Consider the following 10051-nt stretch of genomic DNA (forward strand, 5'->3'; position numbering starts at 1 on the left):
GGAACAGCATCAGAAACTTTAGTTGTCAGCTATGGCTAGACATCAGAATCACCTGGGATGTGCTCAGAATAAACATCTGCAACTGGACCAACCCCTTCCCCATTCTGACTCAGCTGGCATTTGTGAGCTCTGCCAGTGTGTGTATACTCAAGCTTCCCACGTAACTCTGAAGTGCGACCAAGGCTGAGTGCTGTTACTCTAGTGTGAAAGGTGCTTGAAGTCACCTCCTTTGCTTCTCCAAGCACAGTTCACAGGCCGCCAATACCAGCATCACCTGGAAGTTTGTTAGAAATTCAGAATCTCAGCTTCCACTCCAGACTGCTGCATCGGAATTCCTTTTTTAACAGGATTCCCCACACAATTCAGAGGAATTCTAAAATTTGAGAAGCATTGGATTTGCACTAGAATTACTTGGAAAGCTTGCTAAAAATAAGACTGCATGGCTTCTTCCCAGAACCACAGGATCTCAATCTCTGATAAGGGCTTGGGAATCAGAATTTTATATTATCGAGCTAGCCACACAAGGGCCTGAGGCTTAGGAATCACATACGTATGCGACAGTATACATGCCATCAACTACCCAGCCTCTGCTTAACCTTCCAATTCTTTTTTAAAAATAATAAACTATAATAGAGATACAAGCTTTTATTGTTTCCATCACACATGCAAGCTTACAACTATTTATACGGCTTCAGAACAGAGAAATAATTGCATTATTACCAGAGTGCCAAACTACCAAGTAAGACAACTGGTTACTGATTACTTTGGGGAGGTTATTTTCACAGTACACAGCAACAATTTCCAAATTATACTTTACTCTCGGGTTCAGAGTTATAGCATGAGACCAGGACACGCTGATCATTGCAATAGTCACACAATGTCTCCATCTTACAGGGGAAAAAAGACTGTTATTCTGGTGGAAGGTCTCAAGTAAGCACCTCATCAAAGACTGATAAATAAGTCTTTGGAAGAGTTCACAACCGAGCAGTCTCTCTTTCCTCTTGTGGACACAGGGAAAAGGCAGCTTCATCACTTTTTGAGACTTCTTGTCAACTCTGAAGACTTTCACTTCTAAGGCCCATCTCTGGAACGTCATTAGTTAACATGAAAAGCAAAAAGCAGACCCGATATGGCAGTGAGAGTGCACCCCACCACGATCACCACCAGCAGAGTGTCTCAGCCTCCCAAAGTGGTCCCAGCTGAACTGGCACAGTGTCTTGGACTTTCGATAAACAATACCGGCGGGGAGATGCAGATGAAACTGGGCTGACCATAACTGATAAATGATGTAGCGAGGTGTCGGCACACAGGGTCTCTCCACTTCCGTGCATGTCTGAAAACGTCCATAATAAAGAGGAAAAAGCTTTAAAAAGAAAAAAAAAAAAAGCCGACCTGTACAGCTCTATTTTCCCATTAGGCAAAAAATGGGGAAAATGCCAAGATTTACTCAGAGACAAAATAAGTAGCACATAATCTTCCACAAACACAAAGCCACACCTAGAATAAAAAAGAAACCATCCAAAGTAGTGTTATTCAGACTCTGTTTTTATGATTTATAAAATCTACCAAAAATGAAAGACTGGACAAAAGTTTGGGCATACCCTCACCTCGGCAAAAGATTTGCCCACTGCCCTTTAATTCTCCTGTTCCTGCCCTAGGGAAGGTTCCTTCCTGTCCCCTCTGTCTCTGAGAGATAGCTATACTCTCCTGGACACTCCTCAAGCCACTTCTAGCTGCTTTGCCCAGCCCTCTCCACACCAGGCTTATTCCCGCTCTAGTCTTTTGCCCCAACTCACCTGCCCCAAACACTCTCTTGACAGCTCTTGAGGCAAGACTTCCCTAGCCCATGGGAAACTCAGAAGGAGGTCTTCCATAAGGAGAGATAAATTAAGGCAAGTACAGACACCCTCAGTACTTACCCCACCCTCAGGGATGAGGGGGAAAGAGGGCACAGATGAGCCCGGGCAGGGAAGGCGCAGCTCAGCTTTTACACCCGCTGGAAACGAGCCCTGGAGATTCAGAAAAGGTACTCCCCCCTCCCCATGCCCACAGCCCAGGACAGCCTTGGGATCCCCCATACCGGAGACTACAGTCTACGCCAAGGGTATGTGAAGGCAGAAACCTAGAGAAAAGGAAGATACCTCACTGCTGAGGGTGAGAGCTGGGGAGTCAGAGTCCAGAGGGCAAGAGACGCTTGCCCAGAGGAGAAAACAGAAGGCAACCGGGTCTTAGGAGGCAGAGGAAAAGGCCAAAGCAGCAGTAACCCTAGTCCCCAACACTGCTGCCTGGGGGGTGACCATTCTAGCAGATGCATCGCCATGTGAAGAATCTCCACGTCAGAATTACAGAGGGAACCCAGAAGGCGGGAGGGAGCAGGAGCTGACCACAGACCCACCAGGCCTCCTGGTTTCCTCCACCCTCTTGCAGCCCAGTGTGTGTGCGCTTTACAAGGCCCCAGCCAACTCACTAGCTGTATGCAGAAAACCCTGGTTTCACAACTGTTTTGTGTTCGCTCTGTTTTCTCTTTCAGAAACACCACTACTGACACAAAACAGAAAGGCAGGTGGGGGGGAGGGAGGAGTGGGGGAGAAGCACCGGGAAAGAAGGAAGAGAGTCTAAGGACACGGGACTGAGGACGGAGGTGTAGAGCCGGGAGGTGAAGCAGACAACGCAGGCCGGCAGACCAGAAATCTCTTCCCCAGCAACCCCACTAGAGCACCCTGGTCACGCGTGAGGCAGGGATGGGGGCAGTGGGAAAAGGCACCTAGACTTTAAGTGAGCCCGCTCGCCACCCTCACCTGGAGCCACAGCTTGACGACAGTGAGCACATGTCCACACGTCCCAGCCTGCCCATCAGTCCAGCAGCCAGCAGGGTTCCTGGAAGGCTGGAGAGGGTAGGTGTGTGTCTCATGCACCGGCAGAGAGCCTGTGTCCACAGGTAGTTCTCGAGGTCCTTGTTGCCCAGGAAGCCAATTGGGGCCGACTGGCAACCTAGACAAAACTCAGTGATGGCCTGACAGTGATGAGGTACGGTGCAGACCTTAACAAAGGTCTACCAGGAAGGAGAAAGACCCAGAGGCAGGAAGTGATGCAGAACACTCCGGAACCCACAGCAAACTGCTTCTCACCCTGAACCTCAACCCGTGTCTAGGAGGGCAGCATAGGTCCCTGGCCAAAGCCAGAGATCCTGCAGGTGGCACCTGGGCTGGTGACCCCAGAGCCAAGAGACAATCGGTTCTGGCTGATGGCCAATGCCACATGCACTAGCTTCATTCTGCAGTGGCCACCGAGAAGCTTGCCACAGATGGCATGCATGGCTGGCATGAACTCGAGGCCCAGCAAGTCACTGGCCCTGAAGTGGAGCTTGAGGATATGCTGGTCCTCCTGCTGAACGACTCACGAGTGTCCTTGTGAAAGAAGCTGGTAAACGCCAGAGCCAAGAAGAGGGTCCAAGCAACGTAGAGAGAGGCAGCACACACCGGAATCAAGTGCGTGTAACATATCAACAGGAGGGGCGAGATCACACAATATATGATACTAATGTAAAGAGAAAGCAACAACGTCACGGGGTGGCAAAACAACATGATCATAAATGCCATATTCTTGTAACCGAAGTCCGACAGGAATAGTGTGCAGAGGCCAACAAGAGAAGGCAGACAGCCAAACACCCGAGGCCAGCCGGGCACGAGGCCAGCAGGAGGTAGGACGCAGACTTGAGCAGGATCAGTTGGACTTGTTTCCCCCAGGCTCCGGGGTCTCGCCTGGCGGCCTCGCAGGACCTGGCCTGCCCTCCTTTCCTTTCTCTGCACGCGCCCCTTCGCTCATCAGGTAGTACTGCAAGGGATTGGGCCACAGCTCCTCGTTGATTATCTCCACGATCTTGTCAGACTCGATGGAGCTGTGGTTTGAAAACCACCCAAAGAAGCTCCGGCTGTTGTCGGCGTTCCCCTGGCTAAGGGTCTGGAGGTCGTACCCGGGGAGCCACTGGATTGGAGTGGACCGAGACACCACCTGACCCGAAGGGCCGCACCCGTATTCCTTGATGAGCACCTTATTTTGGAAATAGGGGTTGCGCCCGAAGTAGAACTTGATTTTGTAGCCCAGCCTCGCCAGGCCGAGCTCTTCCACCTCCAAGCTATTCAAGTAGCTGAGGACCTCTTTATCCTGGTTGTTCAGGAAGGACGAGAGCTGGGGGTGGTTCTGAAAGGCCTGCCCCCAGAAGCCTGGAATATTCTGGATAAGGAGGTTCCTGCGCTCTAAGTGGTGAAGCCGCAACTGCCCAAACTTGCGGGAGAGCCGCAGGTAGGCCCGGTCCGCCTGGGCGTTCATGGTCTCCAGCTTCAGCTGGACGTTCTCCAGCGTATCCATGCTGCCCTCTGTGGCCGGGGGCCCTGACCCCGCGTTCTCCACCTTCTTCTCCTCGCCCACGGGGGCGGAGGCGGCCTCCGCCGCGGCCCCTTTCTTTGGCTTCCCGCCGGCCAAGGCCGCAGACCCCCTCCCCACCGCACTGCAGGTGTCTGGGGCCTTCTTCGCGGCGGGGCCGCGCCGGCTTCCGCCGCGGGGCCCGTTTCTCGGCCTCGCCACGGGGCCCACGGTTCCCACGAAGACGGTGTCGGTCACCAGGCGCTCCGGGAGGGACGGGGCCTTGGCCGCGCAGGGCCTGGGCACCGCCTGCCCGCGCGCCCCCGCCGCCCGGGCCCGGAGCGCGAGGCCGCAGTCCAGGGGCAGCCGGCAGGCGGCCTCGTCCCCGGGCCGGCGGGGCGGGGCGGGCGCGGCGCCGTCCGGGCCGCCGCAGCCCGCGCCCGCCTGCACCTGTGCCGCCTCGGTCTCCTCCCCGAGCCTCCGGCACTCCGGAGGGTCCGGGCCGCGCGGGGCGTCGTCGGGCGCGGCGCGCACTCGGCCTTTGGCGCGGCGCTTGCCGCGGCCTTTGGCGCGGGAGGACCTTCTCCCCTTACTCCGGCCGCTCATGGCGACAGCAGACCGGCCCTCACAGCCGCGCTGCGACCCCGCGGCCCCCCGGCGCCGGCTCGCGGCCCTACGCAGCGGGGCAACCATGGCAACCGCCGACGTCACGGCGGCACGACTAGGCCGTCGCGCGAGGGCGGGATGGCCCCGCTGATTGGCTCCGCCGCCGCAGCTGCGCAAGAGCCGCCGACCCTCGCGGGCGCCCCACCCCGCCGTCGCACCCCCCAACTCACTCACAGCTTCCAGAGGGGTGTGCTTCAGCTTCCTTTTTTTTCCCTTCCCCTTTGGTCTCAGGTGTGCTCTCAGGGCCCTCTTCTACAAGATACCCTCAAGACAGCGATCATTATCAGTACCCCCATCATATGCTTTCTAAACTAACCATCTAAAGCTCTTTCCATTATCTACTGTAACATCTGTCATGATGAACCTGCTCCTGGTCTCTCTGTCTCATCTTTGAAAGACTTCGCAGAGGGATGTGCCCTGGAACTTTTAACTCCAGGGACTTTAAAAGTAAGTATCGTAATGCCAGGCCACAGAGCGATATGACATGTGGTCAGATTTTAATAGTAGTTATAGAACTAATAGCGACTAGTATTTGATGAATATCGTTACATCAGGCACTTTACTGTGTGCTTCATATGCCCTTCTCAATGTATGATGGAGGTATCGTTATCATTCTCATTTTCCAGGTGAGAAAACTATGGCTCAGAGATGCCAAGGAACATTCTTGACATAACACAGTAAGGCGTGGAAGCATAATTCTAACCCAAGTCTATGTGACTTATAACCTTTGTTTTATATTCACAAGTGTCTAGTCCTTCCAGGCCTGTTCAGCTGTAAATTACTTCATTAGTTTTTATGAAAATCAGACTCAGGACTTCCCTAGTAGTCCAGTGGTTGGTACTCAGCTTCCACTGCAAAAGGCAAGGGTTCAATCCCTGGTGAGGAAGCTAAGATCTCACTAGCTACACTGCACAGCAAAAAAAGAAAAAAAAAGTTCAACCTTACCTGTTGCACCAACATCAGCTGAACACCTCTTCATCCCAGGACCATCACCCAAATCCTCTAGCTGCCTCAGGCCTAGTTTATAGAGTCAGGCTATCACTCAAGATATAGGACTAGGAGTGAAGGCTACAAGTCAGAATTACTTGCTATAATTGGAGTAAGACAAGAATGTGTTCAGAGAACTGTTATTATTCAAGGAGTAGAGCAGGGCTTCCCAGGTGAAGGTTCAGAAGCAGAGCCCCCACAGTGGCAGCAAGGAGGGCCTTGAAACTTCTAAGACCCTGCATGGAAACAGCCAAACAACAAACATATCTCATATTCCCAAGAGAGCTCTGGACCATACCCTCACTAGCCAGGTGAAAAGACATGAAAGAGTGAGGCCGGTGACGAGGTTATGACCAGTATGAAAGCTTTCAGGGTGTCCTTTTAAGTTCCAAGGGAAAAAGAAGGCCCTTGCAACCAACCAGTGGAGGACAAAGCCTCAAAGCCGCTTGGTTCTCAGTACTTCACTCTCATTAGTCAGGGTGGGGTTGTCGACTGGCAGTTAGGAGGAATCAATAGCAGAATATTTGAAGCAGAAGAATGAATCAGTGAGCTGGAAGATAAAATGGTGGAAGTGACTTCTGAAGAGCAGAATAAAGCAAAAAGAATGAAAAGAACTAAGGATAGTCTCAGAGACCTCTGGGACAGTATCAAACACACCAACATGCAAATTATAGGGATCCCATACTTCTCTGGTGGCTCAGACAGGAAAGCATCTGCCTACAATGCGGGAGACCTGGGTTCAATCCCTGGGTCGAGAAGATCTGGAGAAGGACATGGCAACCCATTCCAGTATTCTTGCAAGCTCATTAAAATGCAGAATTTTAGGCCCCCCTTAGACCTACTAATTTAAATTTTGACTTTTAGCAAGATCTCAATTGGATTGTTTCCACATTCAAATTGAAGTATAGGAGACAAGGAATAAGAGGAATTGTTTTGATACAGGCGGACTTCCCAAGTGGTGCTAGTGGTATAAAGAACCCACGTGCCAGTGCAGGAGAGGTAAGAGATGCCCATATGATCCCTGAGTCATGAAGATCCCCTAGAGAAGGACATGGCATCCCACTCCAGTATTCCTGCCTGCAGAATCCCATGGACAGGGGAACCTGGCGGATTACAGTCCATGACGGTTGCAGAGTTAGACACAACCAAAGCATTTTAGCACAGCACAGGGCCTTACTTTAAACCAGCCTAATACAAGTGACTGCTATCTTTCGTAAAGGCTTTACAATGGCTTGCAAGGCTCTCCATGATTTGTTCAGTTCCCTCCCTGCCACTGCCCAGCTTACCTCTCTGACCACATCCTCTTGTCTCTCCCACCCACTTCCAACTCCCCTGGCCTACCTGCTCTTCCTCAGACTCACTAGGTAGGCTCCTGCCTCAGGGCATTTGCAGTAGCTCTTTCCCCAGGTATGGTTCAACTCCCTTGGCTGGCTCCCTTCACACTTTGCTTAAATGTAACCTTGTCAACAACTGTCCTATTTAAAATTGACACCCAGCCCCATCCTTCTAACTCTGCACTACTTTTTCTTTTATTCCTTAGCACTTGACACCTTGGTAGCCCTTCCCTTGTCTAGAGGATCTTCCCACTCCAGGGATCGAACCTGGGTCTCCTGCATCTAAGGTGGATTCTTCACCATCTGAGCCACCAGGGAAACCCATAACACACTAAACCAGCTCTTTATTATGTTCATTATTTAACTGCGTCTCCTCTCTAGAATATCAGCTCCATCAGGGCAAGGATCTTTGTTTTGTTCACATGTGACTACAACAGTGTCTGATATCTGATACATGAAAAACACTCAATAAATAATTGTTGAGTGAAAGAACCAGTCAAAGCAGAGTTTTTAAAAGTGAGTTTATAAATTGATTTTTAACTTACTCTGAAATCAGAATAGCCCTCTTTTCCCCACAGAAGCAATTTTATAGGTGCGGGTTATGCATTCAAATCAATACATGGAAATCTATTAAACTGACAATTTAGCTTTAGAAAGCATCTTTTGGTATGGGCACCATTCATGGCAGTCTTAGGTAAAAATCTAGAGTGATGCTTTAAAAATTAAGTTGGGGAATTAATATTTAACTTAAAAGGGATTAAGCCAAGAATCACCTTAAATCTTGTTGAAGGCCCTTCATAATCACTTCTTCCCAAGGCCTTCCATCATCTTTCAGAGCATAATAAGCAGCCCTCGATCTCACAGAGAAGTTAACTGTAATATATTCATTTGGCAATTAGACATGCAGTTTTATGCTAGTTCTTGTACAGAATTACCTCTTAAACAGATAACCACAGTCTGGAATTCTCTGCAAATCTCGGCAGGGAGTCGGGGAGCGAGGTGGGATCAGCTGAAGTCATCACCATCCCTGTATAAACTGCAGAAATTGATGGATTGGCTCACTTTTCAGAGCACTGACAGTTGGACCAACCTCTGTTGTCAACAACCTTAATCCAGCACTAACATCTGCGTCATAACGCTTACCCATGACTAAAGCACTGCAGGATTAACGTAGGCTGACCACTGCAGCAGTGTTTATTATACAGTCTGCTTGAGCCTTTCATCATGTCAAGGAGATAAGCATTGGGTAAAGGGAAGCGAATGTGAAACTGACACCTTATATACACTTCTCTGTCCCTTGAGAAGCTGGTCTGCACTGCTGAACTAAACTGTTGGTTTTCTTCTCAGGCATTAATAGTTAATTTATATGAGACTGCACTTCGGTTTCCAGTTAGACAGTAGATTGTCTCAGGGTAGAGACTGTCCCCTTGTTTATCCCTCAAAGCACCTAGCGTGGCCCTTACATATACTAGTAATTATAACACAGTTTCACCTTTATCTTTCATTTTATCCAGTACCATGTTCCAATTCACTGAATCCCTAAACCACTCCATTGGGCAGGGACAGTTATTTCTCCCATCTTAGAGATGAGGCTACTGCTGTACAAAAAGATCCTGGACCTTGCCCAAAGTCACGCAGCTAATAAATGGTCTTAGCCCAAGCAATCCAACTCCTACACCCATGCTCTTAGCCACTAATCTGTGATGTAAAATTATGGCTTGATAGATTGAAAGATCAGACTGTCTCTAGCAGGTAAAGATACCTTTTAATTTTCAAATATATATATTTAATATAGTTATATATACACGTGTATTTGTATACAACTACAAATATGTGTAAACTGATATATATACATGTTAGTTGTGAATCATTTTCTGTGGTGTGTATATGTGGCATGATGATGCTGAAGGGAAGTGAGTTTCATTTCAGCAGTCCACATTGGGAATAAAGCATCTTCATTTGCACTACATTTGTGAAAATCATTCTATGAATGTTATGAAAGCAATACAAATTTACTGTCATGAACTCAGACCTGGAAGTTTTTTACCTTTCCCCAATAACTAGTCTTCACTGTTGTTCTCTGAAAATTGTACTTCCTCCATTCCTTTTAAGGTCTGATTTCTTCCGATCGTAGAAATTAACACACTGGGGAAAAAAGACATTCCAGTCATCCAACCTATTCCCCAGTCAAGAGAACCACATTCCTCACTGTCTCCCTGCGGATGGGCTTTTAGATCCCAGATGACATTTTTTTAGCCACAAAGATTTTCTCTTCCCCCAGGGTGATAGTTTGAGTCTGTTAGATGAGACAGTGAGTACTGCTTAGGGTATGAAATTTTGCCAACTAACCCTCCCAGATTATGGAAGATCATTGAAAAGGAGTGATGTAGGGAATATTTTCAAATGGAAAGAAAAAAATCTGCCTCTTAAAGGTAAATTGCAAAAACTATTTGAACTTAATATCTTGAAAAATGTGCCTAGCTTTTTCCCAGTTCCCTCCCCACACCCTGCCACCCGAAGAGCAAAATTTTATAGCAGACCACCTAAGTCACTCAGTTCACGTCATATTTTGTTGTTGTTGTTTAGTCACTAAGTCATGTCAGACATTTTGCGACCCCATGGACTGCAGTACGCTAGGCTTCCCTGTCCTTCACCGTCTCCCAGAGCTTGCTCAAACTCATGTCCATTAAGTCGGTGATATC

General features: G+C 49.1%; 1 protein-coding gene across 2 annotated transcripts; it reads right to left on the reverse strand.

The window, feature by feature from the left end:
- Positions 1-630: 630 nt before the first annotated feature.
- Positions 631-5062, reverse strand: TSPYL5 (TSPY like 5). 2 transcript variants are annotated; one of them, XM_055432517.2, is made up of 2 exons: positions 2799-5062; positions 631-1333 (listed from the first exon to the last, which is right to left on the reverse strand). In XM_055432517.2, the coding sequence occupies exon 1, from the start codon at positions 5053-5055 to the stop codon at positions 3724-3726; it is 1332 nt and encodes a 443-aa protein (XP_055288492.2). In that variant the 5' UTR covers positions 5056-5062; the 3' UTR covers positions 631-1333; positions 2799-3723. The 2 variants fall into 2 exon arrangements, with proteins under 2 accessions (XP_055288492.2, XP_055288491.2); XM_055432516.2 differs by having other exon boundaries at positions 631-1497.
- Between the last annotated feature and the right edge of the window lie 4989 nt (positions 5063-10051).

The sequence above is a fragment of the Moschus berezovskii genome, chromosome 16 (assembly GCF_049115385.1).
Source record: "Moschus berezovskii isolate FMDL1 chromosome 16, NW_MosBer_1.0, whole genome shotgun sequence".
Classification (NCBI taxonomy): domain Eukaryota; kingdom Metazoa; phylum Chordata; class Mammalia; order Artiodactyla; family Moschidae; genus Moschus; species Moschus berezovskii.

Bases quoted from the DNA above. Each gene is read 5' to 3' on its own strand.
- TSPYL5 (XM_055432517.2), bottom strand. From the start codon at position 5,055: ATGGTTGCCCCGCTGCGTAGGGCCGCGAGCCGGCGCCGGGGGGCCGCG.